The sequence below is a fragment of the Lissotriton vulgaris genome, unplaced genomic scaffold, assembly GCF_964263255.1.
Source record: "Lissotriton vulgaris unplaced genomic scaffold, aLisVul1.2 SCAFFOLD_720, whole genome shotgun sequence".
Taxonomy (NCBI): Eukaryota; Metazoa; Chordata; class Amphibia; order Caudata; family Salamandridae; genus Lissotriton; species Lissotriton vulgaris.
Window position 1 is genome coordinate 92029 of NW_028252060.1, and position 27672 is coordinate 119700.

Here is a 27672-nt window from a genome sequence, read left to right on the forward strand (position 1 = left end):
CTAAATCCATCGTTTTTTTGCACTCCACACCACCCGGGGTTAGACACTGGCTATATGTAAATCAGCTCTGACCCTGTGCCTCATGGGAACAGTCCAGTCCGAACTACCAAGCCATGTCTTTCCCAGACCGGAATCAAGCATCCAAGGACCGGTTTCTGGCTATCAGCCTTCATCAGCCTGGATAGCTTGACTCCAGTGATGTGGAGAGCCTGGGACTCACGTCTGAGTACAATTTCACGTAAATCTGGGGGAGTGTCAAAAAAGCCATGGATGTGCTGGGAGCTCCCCCAGCAACACCCTTGGAATGCCCCTTTCACGCAGTTTTCTGCATCAAAGTGGCACATATTTATAAGGCCATGAAAAGCCACGTAACGTGGCTTTATGTGGCCTTATAAATATGCCAGTGGCACATTGCGCCACTAGAACATCAAAAAAAGTAACACTCCAAAGGTGCAATAGTGCAGGTCAGGCCTCATAAATGCAGCCCTTTTATTTCAGTGGTGTGGGACTTTTTGCTGCCTGTGGTAAATGTGTTTACGACCCACCGATAATTTCTTTGTAGGTTATCAGCATGAAATTATGTGTCCTGTCAGATACATTTTTTATCTCCAGTGATATTTACCACCAGTGGCAATGCCATGCTGCCATTGGTAGCACATTATACCAATACCATTGACATTACCTCCCGGGTGGGGTAGAAATGAAGGCTAGTGGTAATGTACTACAAGCAACAGATCTTCTGGAGCATAGTTCATGAAGACTCAGAAGCTTGGTACCCTCCATCTGGATGAGTGTGTAAATGGTTTAGTCCAGGTCTAGTCATCTTGTCAGTGCTGACGCCCCATTTTCTTTAGGAGTTATTTTAGGGATTCTAGGAATTAAAATATTCGTATCTCTGTTGGTTTCAGTATGAAGATGGGAGGGGGCACTATTTAGTCAAGGGCCTGCCCGGTGGTCCTTGTTAACAGAGCAGTGTGTTGTCCTCCAAATATGACACTGCTTGCACCTTTGCAGGCCGCCACACCGTGCCTCTCATGTTGGCATTGGAGTTGCCACTTTCTCTAAATACACAATTGGTGCTCATGTAAAGCTCCCCAATACCTGAGGCTTGAGTTCGTGCTATATAAAACTCCAAAAAAAGGCTTGCAGAGGGTACTATTTTTTTCAGTCTTGCGACATGCTGCGTTGTAAACAATATTGCACACAGTGAGACCTTGCTTGTCGTTAGATGGCTTTCTTGTCAACCTCAGTTCCCTGCTTTTTTTTACTGGCTTTCCTCCCTAATCTGTCTAGGTCCTTCCCCTGGAGCATAACTTGTTTACTCCTGCTTTTGGTAGGCGTGGGTGCAGCCTTCCACTGCTACCATTATGAAACTATTTTTTTAAATCATCATTTCATTACTTGTTTAGAACTCCATGGGTGTGCATGTCTTGGTCTTCAGGGCACATTTGCAGTTTTACTTTGCTCACCCCATCTCTTTCCTCCCACTGTCTCTCCAAATTGTCCACAGTGGTGCACCAATCGTGTATGGAGGCTCTGGATATTGTCCCACTGTACTATCCAGTGCTGCCCCTCTACATGGAGCTAGCTTCGATTGGCTTATTCTGATGCAAAGCATCTTTCCAATGCCGATGCGCTTAAACAACGCTACCATTGGCGGGGCTGGTTGTGGCAGCCGGTCATGGTAAAAGGACGGATAGCAGCTGCGGACTGCCCATTTATTGCATCGGGCATTTGCCCGGTCGGCTGGCGCCTTTGAACGCCTGTGGAGAACGTTTTTTGAGGACAAAGGGCTCCTACTGGCTTCTAAGCTACTTTGCTACTTTCTCCAGCTCCCAGAGCCTAATTGCAGCTGGCACAGAGGGTCTTTAGGACAGGTAAGGAAAAAGGGAGAAGAAAGTCAAAAGGAGAGCGAGCGAGAGAGAGGTGAGAGAAGAGGAACTGAGCTGGACTGATTGGGATATTTTTGCCAGGGCTGCTTTTGGTTTCCAGTCCGACCCTGATAGAAAGTATTGAAAGCATTGCTTTCCATACTTTCAAGGTGACTGCCACTCTTGATAATGCAACATGCGTTGCACATCACATTGTGGCAGCACACGTGACAACACAACACACGTTGCATCAAGCAATGCGGCAACCATCTTGAAAGCATAGAAAGCACTGTTTTCATTGTTTTCTATACTTTTAACATGGCAGATGGGCTATTTGCAAAGCAGATTTGTTGATCGCTCAATATTGGCCAAGCAAGACCTATTGGCTTTGGCAATGCTTGCTACTGTGGCAGTGGAAGCTATATTTTCTTTATTTCCTTCTTCCTTTCTCTGCTACCAACTCTTTCACCACAAAATTATTATTATTCTACTTATAATTAATTGAACCAGCTTGGCCCTCCAATGGATCTTGCTTATCGCATTAAGGGGAAGGGACTCTGGATGCCCACTATTGGTTAACCAATGAGGACTAGGAATTGGTATCCAATCTATAAATTATGAATCAGATTTACATACACAATTCTCAGAACAAGACTGTAGATATAAAAAAAAAACTACAGGTAACCTGCGCCTCTTGACGCAGTTCAGTCGGGCCAAAATCATACAGACTAGAAGTTCTGCAGTTCTGAAAATACGGTATGATTCTCCATATTATGTATTAAGCTCTGGAAAATATGTACACAATCTCTGAGAGGAAAATATGAATACATTTTAGACGCTGTCTATTATGATTTTGGAAAGTTTTGTATTCAATTCAGACACATCAGTTAATATCAGTATTTAGGCAATAAAGTCAGGATTTGGCATAATATCATTGCAGTATGTAACTATAATTCAAATCATAGATTAAAAGAGTAAGCCATAATCGGTACAGCCAATTTAATAAGAGACAAATTGCAAGCAGACTCTGTCAGGAATGGTATTTTGGGAAGCTGCAGTTTACGACAGGGAGTCCATAGGAAGTCTGTTAATGTGCTGTCACCAGCAAGACCGGAACACAGTTATATGGATTCTATCAGAGGATATAGGATCTAGTTAAATGGCAAAGAAAAAAAACAAGATACTAGCAAGCCTGCTAGCATGAGTCCATAAGACAGCAGGGTTAAGGGGCAGCAACTGCTCGAGCAAGAAGAGTAGGCGCTAGGCTGTGCAAGTCCACATAGTTCGCGAGGAGATGCTCTCCACACGTGCTCTGCATCAGGAGCGTTGCCAAGCAATGAGTCCTGGCAGGGGCAGCCTTAGGCATGTGCAAGCTATGCACCTGCACAGGGCCGCCAAACCCCAGGGGCCGCCACGCCAATATATATCCGTAATATAATAATCCTCTGAGGATGGATACATATTTGCGTGGCGGCACCTGGCAGAGATGTGGCGGCCTCCGGCTCTGTCCCACTTCCAAACACCCTGACCCCCCCGCCCCCTCTTCACTTGCCTCCGCGCCTATGTTCCTCAGGGGGCCCCCTACCTACCCTCCCTGCCCAGGACCGCCATGAGCCTAGAGCCGCCCCTGGTCCTGGTCAAGTCTCCCCAGAAGCAGAGAGGCAAGTGGGCAAGAAAACAAGAGGGCAAGGAGTACTCCAGGGGCTCAGGCGCTAAAGCATCCCCAGAACAGCAGAAGAGCAGAGCAACAGCCTACCGTGAATCGGCCACAGCAGATCGCCAACAGCACTTCCAAAAGCGATGGTAATATATTTTAGCATGTCCGGATATGATGTCAATAATCGCCTCATTATGGTACATTCCAATGATGATCATCCGCTCACCAGGTGTAAAAAGTAGCAAGTAAAATATATAGTTCAAGAATGCGTGGGAACCGGTTGTCTGCCCATGGCACACAGGTCATTGTACAATAGGCCATTGATCCATCAACTGTCTCATGGGAAAAGAGTGAACCTTGTTGGTCCATACGAGTGTTACTCATAAGTATACAAAGGTAAGCTTTTGTCACAAGAATGTCCATGGGAACAGAACAAAAGAGTTGCATAGGAGGAACAGCAGTGTCATTGTTTTCATGAGTCTGAGAAGATGCAAGCATGTGCATTTCAACATTATACATCGGAATTCGAATTGCATAGATATTAGTGTACTTTCAAATATACGCAATATAATTCAATTTGTAGAAAGCAAAATAGTCACACAATATAAATATTTCATGTAAATGTTCACTGTTATCTATGCCTTACTGCCATATTCGAGGACAATAAAGAACGTGTTGCGAAGTTTTACATTTCTAGCTCAGAATTTGACAGATTTGCACTCAATGGTCTGTTAGAATGAGAGTGAAAGAATAGACATGTTAGGACTTTGTCATGAGTTTTCACACAATAATCAAAAGAAAGCCTTATAATGCATTAATACAATAATACTTCATTCTTTTCATAAATGAAGAAAATATATTTTCGTGAGTTATTCGTTTTAATAAATTCAAGCATATTTGAACTGTTAGGAAGTTAGGTGCACTTTTATCTACTCTATTTCTAAATCTAAGCACGCTTTTACGGTGCTTGTACTACACGTTTCTTTGTGTTTTCATTCATTCTTTTCAAAATCTTGCAGTGTCTTGAGTAGATTATCATTGTCATATTCCAGGATATGTCATGAGAGGAAAAATCATCATTTACGCTGCACTAGGGTATCCAACCGTCCATAAATTTCACAGACCGTCCCTTATTTTAGTATGATTGCTGTAAGGCGTCCGTTATTTGTGGTCCCCAAATTACGGACGCCCTACAGACATCATACTAAAATCAAATTGGGGAATTTCAGGAAGGTATGCTGTTCCCCTGCGAGAGGCCCCATGAGTTTTAAAGTTTCCACTCGGGGCCTCTAATCTATAGGATGAGGCTGCCTGCAGCAGCCCCTCCCAGACCTGGCAAAGACTGTGGACTGGCCCATTGTCATTCTGAGACTGCAGACGATTATCGCAGATAGAATCACAATGGGCCCTTTATAGTGACAGAATGTGGTGTGCCTTCTCCTGCACAAATCTTGTTTGCAGAAAGGGCCTGATGTCCCTTTGCAAAGCTGCACGCATACGGAAAAACTATTAAGTGCACGATTGTCTCAACCTTATATAAACTTATTTTGACTTGTACTTATTTTGGTTGTCTATTTACCTGTATACTATTGTGCGACCTCCTCTGATATGACTGTAAAACGTATGTTTTGTCACAAATGTTTGTCCTGAAGTTTGACCTTCTGTCCTGAATTTTGACTCTTTGTCCTGAATTTTTACACTGACTATCCTGAATTTGTATTCGTGCAATTCGGTCACCCTATGCTGCACCACTACCTTTCGCTGTGCAGGTGGAAGGCTTTGCCTATCTGCTTAGCAACTAGGTAGCGTGCTTTGCGATGACATTTATTCAATGAGTCGCTTTAGGAAAACAACTGCAGAAGATTTGCCTCAAAGTCCCACTAGGTGGCGGCGTTGAGATCAATCCTAAAATGCTCTCAGTCCTACAACGCATGCTACCTGATTCTCAAAATCTAGGTAATGCTGCAATGAAGAGTAAAAACAAATAGTAAGTTTTGGAATGTGGCAAATTGAAATGCGCCTTTGTGGTCTGGTTTCTCAGTTATAAACACGCAAAAAAAACCTCCACCAGATGTGGTCCAAAGTGGCAGAATTTGACAAATCTGGCAAAATACACAGAAAGGTACAAGCTAGGTGGCAGTCTTGTAATGGCGGTTGCATGATGGCGTCTGCTTGTCGAATCTAGGTGCTTCTAATGGTATTTGCCGCATGTAAATTTCGCTGCATGATTAATGTCTTGTCTCAGGGCACTAAAAAATTATAACACGGCAAAAATATGCGCATCAAGTCAGTGAGCACAGTGTGATGCTAATTAAACCTCTGCAAACACGAGCACGTGGAGTCTGTCCTGAAGGCGCTCCTATGGCTTTATTTAAATGTAAAGTTCTCTTTACCGTCCATAAAGAATTCTAGGGTTGTGACCTCAAACACCTACAGAAACTGGCCCACACTGCAGCTCGGCCAGTCACCTTAACTCGGTACTGATCAGGGGTCATATGACTGAAGAACACTGACCATGGGTGCCAATCATACTTGATGGTATTCAAACTCCCCTTTTCACTTTAATTAAAATGAACTCTTACTGTCTGTTGTGGGGCTGTAAAGCACCCAAAAGGTAAATGTAGCACTTCATAAAGCATTTGGATAAGTAAACAAGCCGTGCCATCGTCTTGGTGATGCTGATATCAAATGTTACAATAAAGTCAGGCAGGATTAGAAATGTACATCCCTTGCATGGGCCACATCCTGATGTTTCTTAAAAGCCAAAATCAGATTTATTTTAGCATTTCCCTGCCTATTATTCCCTCCACGTCAATGCAAGTCAATGGAAAGTTTCAAGGGGCATTTCAAATGTTAGCATGTATGCCCTTGAGGATGTGGCCTGTGTAAAGAGTGCATGCGCGCGCATTTACAAGCAGTGTATGTGCAGACCATAAGAGGGTTGCGGCCTGAGATCCGCCTAAAACTCGCACAAGATGGTCAGTTTTCCTGTTGAAGTGACGATGTTTTCATGGTTCAGATTTAATTTAATATGGTTCCCTTGGTAGTAGATTGTGATTATGTGGCTGCAAGGCTTTTCCGCATAATTAAAGATTTGCCGCATATGCCACATAATCCATCATCAACTGTATTTTGCAGATTTTAACAAAAAAATTGATTCATAGCTCAGCAAAGTTACAAGAAAGCAGCAATGCGTTGCTGCGCAGTGGAAGGCCCTTCAGAAAGGTTGATTAGTCACTTTTTACAGTAGCTCATCGTTGTATTTGAGTGTTACAGTGGTACTAATGAGGAGGGAGCTTTGCTATTGGTAAAAATGACAAATTAAAATGAAGTTATACTATCAGAAAATGTGCCTCATTGCGCAGCATAATTCAGACACTTCATTTCACTTTTCATATCACGTTTTTGGTACAGCATTACTTCCATACATTATTAGCTCATTCATTTGTGTCCAAGGCAATCTAAATCAATTTCTGTTTGTAAAAAAAGGTCAGATCCTTAGGATGACTTGGACGGTGCTTTCTTTACCTGGTTATGTCTGCCAGCATCAGTGAAAAATCCTTGCACTTTCCAAAGTGAAACGGTGTAAAATGTACCACTGTTGCGACATGAGGCCCCTAGAATAAAGTATACAATTCCTCGACCTGAGAGCTCCTTCTGGGGCGTGTAATATACACAGAAGCTCCCTTTGTGAGCGGGGTTTATTATTTATCATGTAAAACGTGTATTTGAGACCAGTTGCACAGTTGACTAAATTATATGGCATAGAAAAGCTAATTATAGTGGTCTTTGTTTCCCATCAGTTTTAAACGTTTGAGCATCCTGCCCTCTAGTGGAACAAATGGTGTAATACAAGCATTCCAGGACACAACTAAGGAAAGATACGCTCATTCCGCATTAAACTGGGGTCGTGTATTAGGATTCCAATAGTTTGTGCGCTTAACCGATGTAGAAGGGGGTCTGTTTGTTTCTTTTTTTGTCTACAGAATTAACTTGAAAAATCCCCGAGCTAGTTCATGTGCTGCTGATAGAAGAGATCAGAAACACGAAGAGGGAATTATTGTCCTTGTTTCTGACCTCTGCTGGCTGTAGCCCATGCACTAATTCGCAGTTAATGCAGTGCCATTTTAAGGATTTTCAGGGCCACCGGCAAGAAGACCCATTTTGGGTGTCCTCTTTAGAACAACTTAACATTTCACCCATTTTCAGCTCCTGTGATGCCAAAGAATATTAAGTGTAAGTTAAACTTTCAGAAACTGGGGCACGTCAAAACAACTGAAAGCTCAAACTGCCCGAGTCCATCATCCAAACAGTAGCAAAAGTAAAATAGAAGCTGCATTGATTAAAGTTTCTTTTGTGCTTAGCTCAGGGAATTTCGAATCTAGCCAGTTTGTTCCTCCTGTTGTTAGAAGGAAACAATAATGATGCTGAAGTGAAGGTTTAGTGGACTAGTGCATACCATTTAAATAAGACACATGCACACGATGCTTCATAATCACAAGTAAGTCCCCATTCACAGCTGGCATTCTTGTTGTAAAACACCAAAACATATCACTGCTCCAAGGACTCTTACAATTCCATGGGTGAAATCTGATCATTTTCTCCTCAAATGTCTTCCCCTGCCTTTTCACTCCCCTTTCCTCCAGTTTGGGTGAGTAAGAGAAACGGGAGGTGACAGGAGACTAGAAAGAGAGCCAAAGACAGGGCACATGTGGAGGGTACACGCGGGTAGGCGGAGTCTACCCACTATTTTCATAGGGTCGATGCCGTGTACCCTACCAAGAGGTTGGACCCCACTGTAATATGCTAAATGTATCCCGGTGTAAGTTTCAGACACCGGGACACTTTCAGCAGTGCCTGCACCTTGTCTGTTTTTGTTCCGAGCAGCAATGTCGAGGCGGGCAAGGGGCGTATCAGATTCAAGCTGGACCCATAACAAAGGCCAAAGGCTATCAGGAACCTCACACTTAGATTGAAGGGAGGGGAAAGAAAGCTTCACAGCTGGCTATCACTTCACAGGAACTTAAGAGAGGCATGCTTTTTACTCTGTCCACTCCATGTTTATAAGAGATGTGTATGAATGTCAGCTGTGCTGGTCTATCCCAGTAGTTACACAAATAACAATTTAAATACTGCTACTTTGTTTTATTTCTTTTATAGCGCTTTAGCACTACTCATCCCAATGCACAGTGTTAAAGCAGTTTACAACACATGTATACATTATATATTGACAATAAATCATATATGTGTAAATCTTTGTACAGGATATGTTACATAATACAGTGAGGGTTACAAGGTGTAGGAGCCACATGTCCTTCATAGCACACTGTGTTATATTAGAAGGATTACAATTTATGAGCTGCAACTAACAAAATGATTTCTGTGTTAAAAGCAGTAATCCAGTTACCCATTTACATAAAATACAAACCTGTCATCTGCGTGTTAAATAATGTGCTTTGCAGGAGACATATTAACCCTCTATGCTGCTCTGTTTCAAAACTGGAACTAGACAAAGCACAGATCTCTGCAGCAAATATGCTATCCTCCAAAGTTATCTTACCATTATTATTATTCTCTGAGATTTAGCTTGCACACAAAGATCTCTGCAGCAGGTGCCTTAACCCTATAAGACATTTTAAAATACAGAATTTTAAACCAATTTAGCAGAACAGATTTACTGTCAAGTTTCTCTGTGTTGCCAATTTCTTTGTGTCAGGGTTAAAAAAAATGTATGAGTGGAGGCCCAGATGTTGCGTCGGGCTGTGTCCATTTTTGGCACACCCTCAACACAAAATCTAATTTGTTAAATATTGTAATGCACTCAAATGTACTCATGATAGACCTGCTAAACATATGTGAGATCTTAAGATCTGATGTCACTTCTTGTGAGGTCATGGGTTGTGATGCCACATCCTGTGATGCTATGTGCGATGTCACTTGCTGTGATGTCATGTGCCATGATATCCCTGGCATACTGCCTAACTTGGTTAGTCCCTTCACTTCTTTTTCTAGGACTTGTGCCTTCCCTAAAGAGAAGGTAGAGTAAGAGAGATGAAGGAGAGGGTGACGGGGAAGTAGATAAAGAGCTGAGGTAAAGAGATGAGTTATATAGCAAGATCTGTAAAGTAAAAAGAGAAATATGAGGTAGCCAGAAAGAAAGAGGTAGGTAGACAGGGGTAGAGTAGTAGGTATGTTTTCAAAATAGAGCTAGACATAAAGAGAAGGACATATAGAGAAAGGGAGAGTTATGGAGTACACTGATGGGTAATGTAGGTAGAGAAGGTAAAACCGAGGGGAGTAGAAAGAGGAAAAGATAGACAGGTAGAGAGGTGAGGTAATAAGAAAAGTATAGAGTGATGCAAGAGAAAGAGCGTAGTGATGTCAAGAGATGGGAAACTAAGATGAGGTATACAAAGACACATCAAATACAAAGTAAAAAGGTAGAGACGAAAGGGATTGAAGCGTAGAAAGAGATGCGTTGCAGTGAGAAAAGAGGTTAAGTAGAGAGACAGGTGAGATAGACAATGGTGAGGGTGATACAGAGGTAGAGAGAAGGTGAGATGGAGAGAGAGCTGCCAGTCGGAGCAGGGAGCCAGAGTAGAAAGATTTGTAAAGAGAGAGAGAGATGAGCTACAGAGCATAGTAGGGATAGAAAAGGAAGGTGCAGAGAGAAGTGAGTGATAGACAAGGTAATGACAGAGGAGAAAGATGTGGTGAGTGGGAGGCATTGAGAAAGCAGTAACATTGAGGAAGATGAGATAGAGGTAAGAGAGGTAGAACAAGAGACCGGTGAGGAGGTGGAAAGGTGAGGAAGCAAACAAATCGGAAAGAACATTTTCAGATCAGATAGAAAGAAGAGGGGTCGGGAGATGTGATAGGGAGTTGTCACCCAGACAGACAAATTAGATAGTGATAGAGGAAAGGTTAAGAGAGAGTTGAGTCTGAGAAAGAGGTACAGAACATGATTTAAGATACAAAAAGGTGAGATTAAAACTGAGCAGTGAGCTACTGAGAGTCCTGAGGCAGAGAGAGAGTTGAGGTAGAAAGAGGGGGTACAGATGTAGAGGTGGGCACAGGAGGGTGTAGAGAGAGAAAAGATAGAGAGAGAGTGAGAGAGCAGTCGAGAGACGTGTACTGAGAGAGCGGTGAAGTAGTCATAGGTGAGGTAGAGAGACTTGAGATTGAAACAGAGGTGGTGTGTACTTAGATATGCAGTATTCGGCAGAGAAAGAGAGTAAAATGTAAATTGGGGGGTCAGGAAGGAAAGTGAAAGGGTGTAAAAAAAAAAGATAAATAGAAAAGGTCAGCGGGACTAAAAAATAAAATGAAATGCTACCAAGCACCCAAGATTGTGGTTATTGCTTGGCAGGTGGTGCATGCCCCACAGTCAAATTAAAAATAATCTGTTTTTTATGCACACTATTCCCACTTCACCAGGTGGCCCCCTTGAAGGTGGATTCCCTGCACAATTACTCTCTTTGCTCGTGCCCATAATAGCGCTGAGTTCACGAACCCCGTAAAAATGGGAAATGTAAATGCATAGACGCCTCCTGCATTGAAGCAGCACAAAAAATGGGATCAAGATATTCCCCTGGTCTCATAACGTGGATTATTGCACCTGAGGGAATTTGCCATACAATGAGCTGTACAAGTAAACATGATCACTCCCCTGTTCTCACTGTACATTCATCCTAATGTTTTTTTATTTCAATTTGTTGTTACAGAAAATAAGAAAATATTAATAGCATGCCACCCGTCGTGTAAGACCTGCAATGGCTCGGACACCACCTGCACCTCGTGTGAAGCAGGTACATTTGAGCATCTTCAACGAAGACCCTTTGTGACAAACATCGAAAAATGAGTGACTCGTGAACGTGCAATCATTCACATCATCAGCACCATCATTTAAGGGGAAGTCTAGAATTTAATTTTTGATGGGGCGGGTGGAGTGTGTGAAGAAACAAATGTTAAAGTAAAGAAATGGTCAGCTTTAATTGTAAGACTTTAAAATGCATTATGATTACAAACAAATCTGAAACACCACAAATATTCGCAAGTTTGCTGCATTTTCTCCCATCGTCCATTTCCACAAAACCGGCTCTGCTGATCCAGATACCTCTAAGTCGCTGGCAGCAACGTGAAGGAAAATGTTGCAGCTGCTGTTACAGGATGGAGGGATTTAATTCCTACGTCCTGAAAAATAAACATCCCCAACCACGGGCTCAGGTTGGTGTGAGGTCTCCCTCATCTGATTCCAAATTTAAACAAATGCTACATTTTCTGTGGGGTTCGCAGACCGCAAGGCTGGCCTTCCGGCCCCTAGTACAGCCGTGAGGCTGGAGTGGAAACCCCAAGTAAAATGTCGACAAACGGATACAAGGGGCCTTGAGCCCCTGAGTAAAATCTTACCGGGTTCACAGACCCGATACAGGGCCCATGAATGCTTAAAACAATTTTGAAATAAACAGTGCCTGTGGTCAAACCCAGATGCACAGTCGAGGTAGGCGCATCACATTGGGTTGGGCACAGGGGCGGGCAAGCGTTGTGCGTAAGGTTATACCGGATCACTGAAATAATATCGAGAGACAGAATATCGGCCATCAAGAATATCGTTGACAAAATATCGACTGACAAAATATCGAGTTTCTATCTACAAACAGGTAAGTACAAAAATATCGAGTTAAAAATAATCGTTTACAAAAATATAGTTTTAAATAATATCGACTTTATAAAAACAATGTTAAATTAAATTATTATAAAAAATTAATTACTAAAATATACTTAAAAATACTTAAATTAACTTATAATAATTAAATAATTAATGAAAGTTAAAAAAAAGTGTATTCATATTTCTTAAAACGTATATATATATAGTAACAAAATATAATTAAATAATAGCCAATATTATTAACGTACAATAACAAAAGTGTAAAATTTACTATTCCCACTCCAAAGAGTGCAAGCATAGGGTAAGCGTTGGATAGCGTAGGGGTTAAAATTACTATTCACACTCCAGTGGGTGCAACAGTAGGGAAAGCGTTGGATAGCGTAGGGGTAAAAATTACTATTCCCACTCCGAAGAGTGCAACAGTAGGGAAAGCGTTGGATAGCGTAGGGGTTAAAATTACTATTCCCACTCCAGTGAGTGCAACAGTAGGGAAAGGGTTGGATAGCGTAGGGGTTTAAATTGCTATTCCCACTCCAGTGGGTGCAACAATAGGGAAAACGTTGGATAGCGTAGAGGTAAAATTTACTATTCCCACTCCAATGGGTGCAACAGTAGGGAAAGCATTGGATAGCGTAGGGGTTAAAATTACTATTCACACTCCAGTGAGTGCAACAGTAGGGAAAGCGTTGGATAGCGTAGGGGTTAAAATTACTATTCCCACTCCAGTGGGTGCAACAGTAGGGAAAGCGTTGGATAGCGTAGGGGTTAAAATTACTATTCCCACTCCAGTGGGTGCAACAGTAGGGAAAGCGTTGGATAGAGTAGGGGTTAAAATTACTATTCCTACTCCAGTGGTTGCAACAGTAGGTAAAGCGTTGGATATCGTAAGGGTAAAAAGTACTATTTCCACTCCAAAGAGTGCAACAGTAGGGAAAGCTTTGGATAGCATAAGGGTAAAAATTACTATTCCCACTCCAAAGAGTGCAACAGTAGAGAAAGCATTGGATAACGTAGGGGTAAAAATTACTATTCCCACTCCAAAGAGTGCAACAGTAGCGAAAGCGTTGGATAGCGTAGGGGTTAAAATTACTATTCCCACTCCAAAGAGTGCAACAGTAGGGAAAGCGTTGGATAGCGTAGGGGTTAAAATTACTATTCCCACTCCAGTGGGTGCAACAGTAGGGAAAGTGTTGGATAGCGTAGGGGTTAAAATTACTATTCCCACTCCAGTGGGTGCAACAGTAGGGAAAGCGTTGGATAGCGTAGGGGTAAAAATTACTATTCCCACTCCAAAGAGTGCAACAGTAGGGAAAGCGTTGGATAGCGTAGGGGTAAAAATTACTATTCCCACTCCAAAGAGTGCAACAGTAGGGAAAGCGTTGGATAGCGTAGGGGTTAAAATTACTATTCCCACTCCAGTGGGTGCAACAGTAGGGAAAGCGTTGGATAGCGTAGGGGTTAAAATTACTATTCCCACTCCACTGGGTGCAACAGTAGGGAAAGCGTTGGATAGCGTAGGGGTTAAATTTACTATTCACACCCCAGTGAGTGCAACAGTAGGGAAAGCGTTGGATAGCGTAGGGGTTAAAATTACTATTCCCACTCCAGTGGGTGCAACAGTAGGGAAAGCGTTGGATAGCGTAGGGGTTAAAATTACTATTCCCACTCCAGTGGGTGCAACAGTAGGGAAAGCATTGGATAGCGTAGGGGTTAAAATTACTATTCCTACTCCAGTGGTTGCAACAGTAGATAAAGCGTTGGATATCGTAAGGGCAAAAATTACTATTCCCACTCCAAAGAGTGCAACAGTAGGGAAAGCTTTGGATAGCATAAGGGTAAAAATTACTATTCCCACTCCAAAGAGTGCAACAGTAGAGAAAGCATTGGATAGCGTAGGGGTAAAAATTACTATTCCCACTCCAAAGAGTGCAACAGTAGCGAAAGCGTTGGATAGCGTAGGGGTTAAAATTACTATTCCCACTCCAAAGAGTGCAACAGTAGGGAAAGTGTTGGATAGCGTAGGGGTTAAAATTACTATTCCCACTCCAGTGGGTGCAACAGCAGGGAAAGCGTTGGATAGCGTAGGGGTTAAAATTACTATTCCCACTCCAGTGGGTGCAACAGTAGGGAAAGTGTTGGATAGCGTAGGGGTTAAAATTACTATTCCCACTCCAGTGGTTGCAACAGTAGGGAAAGCATTGGATAGCGTAGGGGTAAAAATTACTATTCCCACTCCAAAGAGTGCAACAGTAGGGAAAGCGTTGGATAGCGTAGGGGTTAAAATTACTATTCCTTCTCCAGTGGGTGCAACAGTAGGGAAAGCGTTGGATAGCGTAGGGGTTAAAATTACTATTCCCACTCCAGTGGGTGCAACAGTAGGGAAAGCGTTGGATAGCGTAGGGGTTAAAATTACTATTCCCACTCCAGTGGGTGCAACAGTAGGGAAAGCGTTGGATAGCGTAGGGGTTAAAATTACTATTCACACTCCAGTGAGTGCAACAGTAGGGAAAGCGTTGGATAGCGTAGGGGTTAAAATTACTATTCCCACTCCAGTGGGTGCAACAGTAGGGAAAGCGTTGGATAGCGTAGGGGTTAAAATTACTATTCCCACTCCAGTGGGTGCAACAGTAGGGAAAGCGTTGGATAGCGTAGGGGTTAAAATTACTATTCCTACTCCAGTGGTTGCAACAGTAGGTAAAGCGTTGGATATCGTAAGGGTAAAAATTACTATTCCCACTCCAAAGAGTGCAACAGTAGGGAAAGCTTTGGCTAGCATAAGGGTAAAAATTACTATTCCCACTCCAAAGAGTGCAACAGTAGAGAAAGCATTGGATAGCGTAGGGGTAAAAATTACTATTCCCACTCCAAAGAGTGCAACAGTAGCGAAAGCTTTGGATAGCGTAGGGGTTAAAATTACTATTCCCACTCCAAAGAGTGCAACAGTAGGGAAAGTGTTGGATAGCGTAGGGGTTAAAATTACTATTCCCACTCCAGTGGGTGCAACAGTAGGGAAAGCGTTGGATAGCGTAGGGGTTAAAATTACTATTCCCACTCCAGTGGGTGCAACAGTAGGGAAAGTGTTGGATAGCGTAGGGGTTAAAATTACTATTCCCACTCCAGTGGGTGCAACAGTAGGGAAAGCGTTGGATAGCGTAGGGGTAAAAATTACTATTCCCACTCCAAAGAGTGCAACAGTAGGGAAAGCGTTGGATAGCGTAGGTGTTAAAATTACTATACCCACTCCAGTGGGTGCAACAGTAGGGAAAGCGTTGGATAGCGTAGGGGTTAAAATTACTATACCCACTCCAGTGGGTGCAACAGTAGGGAAAGCGTTGGATAGCGTAGGGGTTAAAATTACTATTCCCACTCCAGTGGGTGCAACAGTAGGGAAAGTGTTGGATAGCGTAGAGGTTAAAATTACTATTCCCACTCCAAAGAGTGCAACAGTAGGGAAAGCGTTGGATAGCGTAGGTGTTAAAATTACTATACCCACTCCAGTGGGTGCAACAGTAGGGAAAGCGTTGGATAGCGTAGGGGTTAAAATTACTATACCCACTCCAGTGGGTGCAACAGTAGGGAAAGCGTTGGATAGCGTAGGGGTTAAAATTACTATTCCCACTCCAGTGGGTGCAACAGTAGGGAAAGTGTTGGATAGCGTAGGGGTTAAAATTACTTTCCCACTCCAGTGGATGCAACAGTAGGGAAAGCGTTGGATAGCGTAGTGGTTAAAATTACTATTCCCACTCCAGAGAATACAACATTAGGGAAAGTAAATAATTCATATATTATTCAAAAATCTAAAAATGAATATCTATTAATAATTAATTAAAATTAAATAAAAATGTTATCTAATATAATAATTAATATTTTAAAATTACTAATTAACAGTAATTATTTCTATTAATCACCTATTAATACAAATTAATTAAACGTTAACAAATAATTATTTAATAATTAAAAATTAATTTAAAATTATTTCCAAATAAATAAATGTTAATTAATTTTATTATTTAATAATTATTAATAAATTACTTCCCACCCTATGCCCCTATAAACCCACAACCCGCTACAGAATTTAAATTAGTAAAATTTACATAATTACCAATTAATCAATTAATATAAATTAATTAACAATTATAATTGAATTAATTAACTAATATAAATTAATTAACAATTAATTAATAATTACTATCAATAAATAAATTTACATATTTAATTAATTATAATTAAATTACTTTCCACCCTATTCCCCTATAAACCCACAACCCGCTACAGAATTAAATTACGCAATAATTATAATAACAAAATTCATTAAATAAAATTATTTATAATATAAATACACACTTTTCACACATATTATAACATAAAAATACACTATAAAAAAGTATATATTATTAAAAAATTGAAATTTTTAACTATCTATATTATTTACTTCGATATTTTAACTATCTATATTTTTATCGGTCGATATTACTTCACTTACCTTAAAAACGATATTTTTGTTATCTATATTCCGTCCTGTCGATATTTTGTCCATTCTATATTAAAAACTCGATATTATGTCCAATCGATATTTTGGACTCGATATTATGTCTGTGCACCGGTTATACCATCATAGAAGTGGGATGCAGTATATGATAAAAAATAGAAATTCACTCAAAAGACCATGGTTAAGTCAAGTTATGTTTGAAGGGATTTAGGGCCCGATGTAGGTAGGGCTTTACCGATCGGTATCGGCCGAAAATACCGATTTTTGGCCCTTACCGATCGGTAAACAGCCATCGAGATGTAGGGAACCAAAAACAGAACGAATCGGACAGAAAACCGATTCGGAATGTGTACCGAATGGGAAAGAATCCGATACGTACATACCGAAAATCGGATATGTAACGAATCGGAAAAACACCGATTCGGTTACAAAGACCGAATCGGTCCTACTACCGATTCGTCAGTGACACCGATTCGGAAAATCCCCGATTCGGTCCTACTACCGATTCGTCAGTGACACCGATTCGGAAAATCCCCGATTCGGTCCTACTACCGATTCGTTAGTGACACCGATTCGGAAAATCACCGATTCGGTCCTACTACCGATTCGTTAGTGACACCGATTCGGAAAATCACCGATTCGGTCCATGTACCGAATCGGAAAAAATACCGATTCGGACATGATCCGAATCGGAAAACATGCCGATTCGTATGAATCTCCGAGATGGAAATTCCCCGATTCCGACAGTTGGGGAGATGTAGGGAGGCACAGAAACACCGAAATCGGCTCAAAATCGGTAGAATTCACTCGGTATTTACCATGGATTGCAATCAGGTGGTAACCAACTCCAACCCATATAAACAGTCCCAAAATGCATTGCAACTTGCAGGATGGCAGCTTTCTATGTCATTGCGAGGCGGCTACGGCTACAGCAGGAAGGACAGAGGGAATGGCTAAGAAATGAACAGGTCTACAGACAGAGGATAACCCTGTTCATGCTCACTGAGGCTGAGATCCTACAGAGATACAGGCTGGACTCTGACACCATACTTGAGCTCATCAGGGACCTTAAGCCATACTTGGACCACCACACCCCAAGGGCACACGCCATCCCTGCGCACGTCCAGGTGCTATGCAGCCTACACCTGGTAGCGTCTGGCAGCTATCAAAGTGGAGTAGCAGCAGCAGGAGGGGTGAGCCAGAGCAGCCTGTCAAGGTTCTTCCACATATTCCTTGACGCCATGATAGACAGGATGGACCAATACATCTCATTCCCTGCAACCCACGCAGAACTGCTACAAACCAAAGCGGACTTCTACCAGATGGCACACTTTCCCCAAGTCATCGGTTGCATAGATGGCACGCATATTCCGATTTGCCCACCAGCGGACACCGAATACATATACCGCAATCGGAAATCTACACACACCATCAACGTGCAGGTGATCTGCAATGCCAAGTGCACCATCACAGACCTGGTAGCAAAATTTCCTGGAAGTACCCATGACTCATATATATTCCAACAGAGCGGCATATATGCACGGCTGATGGCTGGCGATTTTGGAGAAGGATACCTCCTAGGTGAGCCACATCATCAGACCCCCATAACACATAGTAGGTAGGTGTAATACATGTATGCATGTGTCTAATGTGACCCCTTTCTCTTCCAGGCGACAGTGCATATGCCCTCCGCTCATTCATACTCACCCCCTACCTCAACCCCTCCACACCCAGCCAAAGGAGGTATAACCGGGCCCACATACGCACCAGGAATGTTGTTGAACGGACCTTTGGCATCTGGAAAAGTAGATTCAGATGCCTGCACAAGAGTGGAGGTGCAAGGCAGTATACCCCCATCACCTGCTGCAAGATCATAGCTGTATGTGCAATGTTACACAACCTTGCGGTCAAGAAGGGCACTGAGGTGGAGTTGTCTGACTACGAGGACTATGACGACGACGAAGCTGTGCCACTGACACAGCCAGCTGGGGTGTGTACGCCATGTGATGGCAGATACAGACGTGAGGAGATCACTGAGAACTATTTCTGACTGAGTACAGATGCAAAGACAGCTAAATGTTGCTTGGAAAAAAAAAGTTTTAATAATGATGCACCACAGTTACAGCACTGATGTGCATCAAATAATGGAGATTGTCAACTCAAATAAAGTCCAGGGTTCTGGTTTGCTCATCCCCCCTTGCCAGCCTATTTTTTGGCCCGCTTTCCAGACCCACTGGGGTGTCCCTCGGCCCCCTCCGAATGGCCAGCAGCATCAGCGGATCGCCTGGTGCTCCTCCTTGGCTCTGATGCAGCGCTGGCCGGGCTGCTGCGGCTGCTGCTGTCTCCAGCATCACCCAGGTCCAGGGCAGGATTGGAGGCGGCGTTTGATATTAACATGGCCTCCATGGCCGTGGTGATCCTGGCCATCCCCCTAGTCAGCTCAGCTGTATGCTGACTGAGCGCCGATTCCTGATTTGAGCTGCGATGGCACAGCTGTGCGGTCGCCGCTGCAAGGCGGGCCATGGCCCGGTTGAGCACCCGGGCATCCCTCCTGCGCGCAACCTCATGCTCCTCCTGCCTGGCAGAGGAGTGGGTGATGGCAGTGGTCAGCCTGCCCAACCCTGCTGCCACCTCCTTGTTGCTGTCCACAACAGCCTGGAAACCCTTCACCAACTCCCCCATCTGCAGGTTGTGCTGCAGGAGCTGGCGTTGGCAGGCCATGGTGGATTTGGCCTGTTGGCGCTGGATTTTTACCATCTGGCCCTCCAGGCCCAGGAACACACTGCCCTCCCGTGCTGGTGCAGCAGTGGTGGTGGTGGTGGTGGCACGGCGTCTGGCACTGCTGCCTCCGGCCTGCTGAGTGGGCTGGGGTGCCACTGGTGGTGGTGTGGTGCTGGCCGGTCCCGGAGCCCCTGCTCCCACGACAGGTTGGACGGGTGGCAAGGCCACGGTTGTGGCAGGAGCTGTTGTCGGCGGAATGGTCTGCCTTGTAGGGGAATTTTCAGGTGAAAATTGCAAGGGGGGTGAGCTGGGCAGTACTGGGGAGTGCACTGCCTGGAAATCAATCACCAGGACTCCCTCCATTCCAAGCCCTGGGGTGTCTCCTTCCTCATCCTCATCCTCCTCCTCCTGGCCAGGCTGGCTGGTGCTCGGCCCTGCCACTGCAGTATTTGATGTCGAAGCTCCCTCTGCTGCCACAGTGGTGCTGCCTGATGGTGCCCCTAGGTACAAAGAAGCATTTGTAAACTGAGTGCCGATGTATTACAGTCAGTACAATTATGGCATTCCACATGTCCTTGCATCTCCTTACACCGTGTCACACTGTTTCCTGTCTTGTGATTCTGCACTGACATATTTGGCTAACTTCTGCTGACTACATGTACCATGATGCTTGTCTCTTGTATGTTGGTGACAGTACAGTGCTGGTGTTTGCCTATGCATTGTGTCTAATGGGGAGGTGTCTGGTAGGGTGTGTCATGATGCGCATGCTTCTTACCTGTAGCTGTGGCCATCGCAGTGCTGTCCAGGGTCCCGATCCCTACGATGCTCGCCCTCTCGATGGTGCTGGAGACAATTTCCTCCAGCTCGGTGAGGGGTGGCGCCGGGTTCTTGCCTCCTCCGGTGTGTCCAGCCTGCCTTTGGAGGTCGGCCAGCTTCCTCTTCGTGAGGCTGCGGAGGTCGTAAAACCTTTTCTTAAGTTCCTCAATGGACCTGGGGGTGACTCCAGCAGCATTGACCTTCTGGGCGATGTCGGCCCACAATCTCCTCTTGGTGCTGTCTGGCACGTTGAGGGACAGCTTGCCAAAGAGCTGGCGGTGCACCCTCACCACCTCCTCAACCAGCACCTGAAGTTCTGTGGTGGTGAATTTGGGCTTCCTCTTTTGGGAGGACTTCTGGCTTCCTGCCTGTTCTGCCATTTTCTGCTGTTCAGTCTGCAACCTCCTTCTCCCACTGCTGCTAACTGTGTGTTGGGCTCAGGCAGGCTTTCCAGAAACTTCTAGAAACTTCTTAATTGTCTGCACCTGCCAGGGTTGCCACTCCCTGTTTGGGTGGGGGAGGGGGAGCCACCTCATTGGCTGAATCGCCTATTGCCGAGTCGGCTTTTACCGATTCGGTAAAATCCGATTCGGTAAAATCCGATTCGGTATTATCCGATTCGGTAAAAGCCGAATCGGTTCATGCAATGCATTCCTATGGGCTTTTTCGCCATGGGTCTCTGATTGCCGATTCGGTTTTTACCGAATCGGCTTTTACCGAATCGGTATTCGCCGAATCGGAAATATCCGATTCGGTGGTAGCCGAATCGGTGTTTTCCGATTCGTTGTTGGCCGATTCGGTAATTTCCGATTCGGACCGAGCTGAATCGGAACGTACCGAATCTCATTACCGATGCCGACCGAATCGGTTTTCATTCGGTATTTTTTTCCTACATCTCGTTTTCCGATTTCAGAATACCGATTCGGCCCGCCTCGGTATTTTGAAATCGGAAAATCGCGTTTACCTACATCGGGCCCATAATAACTTAGCTTATGTTAAAAGAAAGCCTCTGACAGTCACTTAAAATCTCAGTTAAAATACAGCTATGGCTCCAAATGAAAACCAATACATCTCACAAACGTGCACGTTATGGATTACTCCTCAATCCATATAACTTGTACAACAGCCATGCAAACCAAAACTTTCAATCCAGAAGACCTCACAGTTGATGTTCCAGACGCATGCTCAAATGTTTTCCATCCACCTACTGGTGAGGTTATATAGCATAGCACCTGGACTCCATGAACAAGTGGGTCCTCTTGTTTAATCAGTCTGTGCTTTTAGGCGGTGTTACTTATTGGTTTAGCTACTACGAGGTCATGGCGTTTGGGTGGGGTTATGGATGGCATGGCCGTTGTGAGAAAGTGTAAGGGTGGAAGTTCAGACGCCCACCTGGGAGAACTGAGACCGTTTTCTGGAGGTGAAGTTGGCACCGGTGTTACATCCGACCCTGGGTATGTGTGTGTCGTGCTCTCGATCGGCACAATAGTAATGCGTACACAAGAATGGCCCTCGCTTGTTAATAATGTTTTGCACGTCACATGGTCACAGAAGCAAGGTAGACAGCATAGCAAATCTGATTTTCACACATATGGCCCCATGGCATTAGACTCCCATCGTGTAGTCCAGTAAGTTATTATTTCTAAATTGTTTATTATAAAATCAGTGCAAAAGAAAGAGGTTCAGTGTGAACAAAATTAGCATATCACCTATCACCTTTGTCATAACGTGTGACTGTGTACGTGCGCATGCGTCAGATTTAGCTTCACGTCAATGGGCGCTGTACAGTAGTGAGGGGTGGGCTTCATTGCAGGGAGCTAGGGCCAGAGAGGGTGCACTCTGGGAGACACAATAGTGAGGGACAATAGTGCAGGGAGGAGAGAAAGGGGGCAGTGGAGTGGCTGCCTATAGCTGCAGCAGGTGGATTTGAAGGCAAGTTGGAAACAATGTCGTTAATGGGATCAGGAAGGCAAAGGCGATGCGCATAGTGAGAGCATATTTATCAGAAATTAAATATATATCCCGCCACTTCTTGTCTCAGACTGAAATCACCTGACTTCTTCTATCCCTGATTTATGTTGCATGTTTCACTTTTAATTCATATCTGTCTCTTTCCCTATTTAGAGAGCTTTCTATATGATGGTGAATGCCTCAATGATTGTCCAAAAAGAACGTTTAAAAGCCGGAAGTACTGGAGATGCGAGAAGTGTGCAGAAGGATGTGACGAGTGCTCCGACAACATCCGCAACTGCCTGAAGTGTGCCAAACTGCCCGGCCTGCAGCTCTACCTTCACAACGGGCAATGTCTGAAGACCTGCACAGAGTACGGCTCTTTTAATGTCACATAGCATTGATATGACTCTTACGGCTCTGTAACAAGGAAGAGGCATTAGACCAGTCCTAACCAGAATACCCGACAAACAACAGAGAGAAGAACGTGTAGGCTGCCCTTGGTCACATGACCACATAAATATGCCCCTTAAATATAGAACTGTAGAAGTCAAATATTATAGTCTGGATACTCGTGGAAACCTTAGCTTTCCAAATTTTTGAATTACACAAAAATAAAAAGCGACGAAGAGATAAAGAAAAAAGGTCTGTGTTGGGATGGGAATGTCCCATGCAAGGTAAACTGCTGTGTACCAGACTACATGTGAAACTGATATCCTGATATGCTGTTATGCTGTTTGGCGCTGGCACCATGTGAATGTATCAAAAACAAACGGATGGGTTGAGGGTCCAAGGGAATATTTAACGACCTCAGCACAGTTACAGCCCCCTTATCAAGATATATATTACAACAAAAGTAACTGTGGGTCTAGAAGAGAGAAGTGTCTATGTGTGTCTTGATGGCTCTATGTGTGCCTTAAACATGAGGAATGCAACCGGATATTTACACAGTGTGAAATAATATCCTATTCTTTCACACTGTGTAAATATCCGGTTGCATGCCTCATGTTTAAGGCACACATAGAGCCATCAAGACACACATAGACACTTCTCTCTTCTAGACCCAGCATGTGAATGTAGCCTAGGCCTGACTCCAGTAATTGGAGGACTAGAATCTGCTGTGCACGTTGTAGGAGTGCACAACGTGTGCCCTCATGATAGGCATAGGACCACTGTCCATTCCCTGGATAAGTCACATAAAGCGGTGAGGGCAGGGTACCAAGTTTCTGGACATCATTAGTATGACGAGAGCTTTTCCCTATGCCAAGGAGAGTGAGGTCTTCTAGCCCTCTCTTATGTAGAGTTCCACTGTTATGTCAGTCTCAGATCCTTGCACTGACATTCCATGTGCAGGAGAGTTAGGTCTTCTAGCCCTCCCTTATGTACAGTTCCTCTCTTATTACGTCAGTTCCAGATCCTTGCACTCACATTCCATGTGCATGTTGGGAGTGTGTATGTGCTGTGAGTGTGTAGCATATGTTTGGCAGTAGGACTCTGCGGTGAAAGTGTGAATTCTATGACCAGTGGGATCCATTTTAGATGCTCCCTAGTTTAGCATAGTTCAAAGAAGCAAGGGAGACCCTAGGTATCCAAAGGACCTAGGGTAATTATTATTATGAAACAACAGTGGTTCCTAGGTACAAAAGGTAACACAAAATGATAGACAATATCCATAAAATTCCATCCATGAATAAAATTTCAAAATGTTGGAAACGCCATCAACAATATACACAGACCCAGTTTACATTGATTTATTGTATATCTGATGGTCTGCATCTCTGCCAATGCAATGGTGACACAGACTGTGTACTTTCTTGTCACACATATTACACCTTTGCCCGAGCACTTCCATCACTCGATTCACATCATTTTGTTCACACCACACTGCAGTACTTGGTTTTGGAATTTTATTTATTGATGGATTATTATATATAAAAAAAAAATGGTTCTGATTTCCATATATTGTTGAGCATTTTGTGTTACCTTTCCTACCTAGGGACCACTGTTATTTCATATTGACAATGATTTAGCATGGATCTTGACAGGCTGTTTGCATCCACATTGGGCTTTTTTTTAAAGGAGGGTTGACTAGTACCTCTAAGTAGCTGGGCTGGAACCTCAAAGTGATGAGTTAGTCATGTTTGTCACCAGGGAAGCAAGCGTTTGATCTGACTTTTGCCCACTTGCACTTTGCGGTCAGATGCTCAAACACTGAAGCCCATCTGAGGACAACCCTGAACAAAGAAACATGTTTGAGTGTGCTTGTGTATCGTTCTTCTTGCATCTCTGTTCTTTCAATGATCTTGAAGTCCTCTGGAAGAATGAATTCTAGGCTAGAGATGTAGTACTTTTCAAATCAAGTCACAGTAAGGCCTATTACATTGATGGTGCTCCAGATATTGGTCGCATTTATCACTGCAGATCAGGTGTTGGTCTGGATTGTTAATGGCTATTCAGGTGATTTTGATTACGGGGGATCGCAAGCTGTTCCTGCATGCATGCATTTGCGGATCATTTAGGGTTTCTCATAGTTTAGGTTCCTGGTCAAAATCATTCTCCCCTTCAAGCTGTAGCCTTCTCCCATCTGAGTTTGTATCATGGTTGGGGAGGTGGTTTTACAGATTAGGATCAATATTTTTGAGGTTTTTATGTTTGTTGGTTCTTTGCTACAAGAATAACAATGCTACTCCTCACTGTTTGTTAATGGGACTATTTCAGTTACACGTCAGCGAAATGGAAATGGTCTATGGTGTGTAATGACCTGAGATTACCGGGAATTACCAGTCTTGGCAAAATAATACTTGGGCGTGCTCCCCTTCTTGGTTAAGCACTGATTGGCTCCACAGTCAGAAGTAGCTGTTATGCAACCTTCCCCTTGTTACTGATGAAAACTCTGTTGGCATACAGCCCTTAATATTCCATTGCTAAGATGTTGATATGACCCAGTTTAATGCTACTCAATTTATCGCAGAAGAGTGAATGGCTAAGTGGGCCATGCCAGAATTCAAACCTCTGATCCCAAATCACATCAGATGTCAGGAGTAAACACTTAACTTGCTGATCCATCTTGCTGCCACAGCCCTCTGTAGCCATCATTATAAAACAGTACCTAGGCCACAGAGCAAACGTGATACAATGAATTTTGCTGCATAAATGCAACTTTGCAACTTTTCTTCACTCTCAAAATAATCCAGCACTTGCTGTATAGTTTGCAGATTTGTAGCAATTAATGTGTTAATATTTTAAACAGGTGCAAGGCTATGCCAGTCACCTTGCAAAAGTTATTTTTCACCTTTCACCTATTGATCGCAGTATTCAAGTAGTAAAAAAGATGATATGTGTGCCAGAAGAGTGTACATAGCCCCATTTGCTGGACTGCAGGACGTTTTTTTGTCTACAACAGGAAACAGAACCATGAAATACTTCAATTATTTAAACAGTGTTAAAATGTTTTGTTTAACTAGTCACACAAGTCAAAGTTTACATTTCAGCTCGTAGAGATGCTGCATGCTTTGGATTCTTCTCAAGTCTTCCATTTTAAAGTGCTTCCTAGTGAGGCACTTTTTTCTTTTTTTAACTTTATTTTTCCAATATGTAGCACTTACAACTGTTGCAAATAAGGCAGCGCATCCAACATATCATCAACAATTACTGTGCAAGTTGTACATGTCTATCCCGATAGTACAGTTTCAGATGTCAATAGGCACATCTAGTACAATGACATATCATGACATTGAACATCCTACCCAAACGGCCCCACCGCTAGCCACCCCCAATTCATGTCCCTGATATGCAGGATTCCCATCCTCCCATTTACCGCCAGCACCGGCACAGAGTAACACAACACCGCACATGATTGACCTCAACATAGGCGTTGATAGTTGATATAATCACCGCACTCCCTCAGACACAATACCATTTTCTGCCTGAGTATTTGAGGCTAGGGTGACCAACCGTCCGTAAATTTCACGGACAGTCCGTAATTTCGGCCGTCTGTCTGTTGTCCGTGAAGGATTCTTTAACGGACGCCATTTGTCCGTAATTTTAACCGGGTACGGTCGCACATCCCAAAAGCCGGCACAGCTTCCACTCACCTCCCTTCTTGACTTGACATGACGCATTCAGGGCTGTTTGCATCTGAATAGATGCACCCTGCTCTTGAAGCTGCAGCCCCCACCCCTCACACCTCCAGCCCTTGATGAGCTGTTAAGAGGTGCTTGAAGGTGACCGAGAGGGAGGGGCTGCAGCTTCAGGAGCAGGGGCATCTATTCAGATACAAACTGCCCTGAATGAGTCATGTCTCTGCAATTTGTGTGAGACATTCCCTTTCTGCCCAGGGCCCCAAACATCCTACAACCGGTCTGGATTACACCAAGGCAGCATGTGGTTCTCATCAAAGCACAGAGCTTAATTACTGTCACTAAATTGTAAACAAACCTCGATTCTTCAAACATGCAGTCTTTAATGTAATAAAATAAAGAAATGGCACAATCACACCCACACTGATTAACAAAGTAAGGAGGACAATCAGTTAAATCAGTTCTCTCGGAGTATCTCCTTTAAGTGCTGTACATCACAGTGGGGGCTGGTAAAAGTAACATTTTGGAAAGAGAGACTGACTTCTCATTGTCTTGTCCAGGAGGGGGTGAGGAGCCCTACCCCACCCTGGAAGAGACCAAGATGATACTAGGATACCGCATGCCCACCCTGGTGGATCCTGGTCCCCCTCCTTCCCACCCCCCTCCCCCCAGTGATGACTCCTGTCCCTCCCCCTCCCCCCCCTCCCCCCCCTCCCCCCACCTGTGGTGGATCCTGTCCCTGCCCTGGGTGGCTTCTGTCCCAGTCCAAGAATGGCTTCTGCATTAAAAAGGCTCAGCTCAAAATTAATATGAAAAGGTGGGCGAGTGAGTAAGTGAAGGGATGGGTGGATGGCTGGATGAATTAGTGAAAGGGTGCATGGATGAATGAAAGATTGAATAGATGGATAATAAAAGAGGATACATGGATTGATGAGTGAGTGGTGGAAGGATGGAAGGGAGAAAAGGTAAATAGCTGGATGTATGGGTGGAAGGGTAGCTGGATGGGTAAAAGGGTGGATGGATGAGTGAAAGGATAGATGAGTGAAAAGGTGGATGAGTGAGTGGGTGGGTGGATGGATGAGTGAAATGATGGATGGATTGATGAATTGATAAGTGCATGGGTGAATGGATGGACAGCTGAGTGAAAGGGTGGATGTAAGGATGGATGAGTGAGTGAAAGGGAGGGTAGATGGACAAAAGGATGAATAGATGAGTGAAGGAGTAAAAGGATAAATGGATGAGAGAAAGGATGGATGAGTGATAGGGTCAATGGATGGATTCATGAGTGGATGAGTAGATGGATGGATGGATGGATGGATGGATGGATGGATGGATGGATGGATGGAAGGAAGGATTGCTAAGTGAAAGGGACGATGGAGAGAGAAAGGGAGGATGGTGGATAACTGAAAGGGTGGATGGGT

The 27672-nt window shown here is 43.8% G+C and overlaps 1 protein-coding gene across 1 annotated transcript in view; it reads left to right on the top strand.

Annotated features, from left to right (window-relative positions):
* LOC147662686 (proprotein convertase subtilisin/kexin type 5-like) overlaps positions 1 to 27672 on the top strand; it is a 199576-nt gene that overhangs the window by 80187 nt on the left and 91717 nt on the right. The window contains exons 5-6 of the mRNA XM_086950976.1: positions 11253 to 11336; positions 22347 to 22545. Coding sequence (XP_086807102.1) covers positions 11253 to 11336; positions 22347 to 22545 — 283 coding nt within the window. The remainder of the gene's footprint in view (positions 1 to 11252; positions 11337 to 22346; positions 22546 to 27672) is intronic.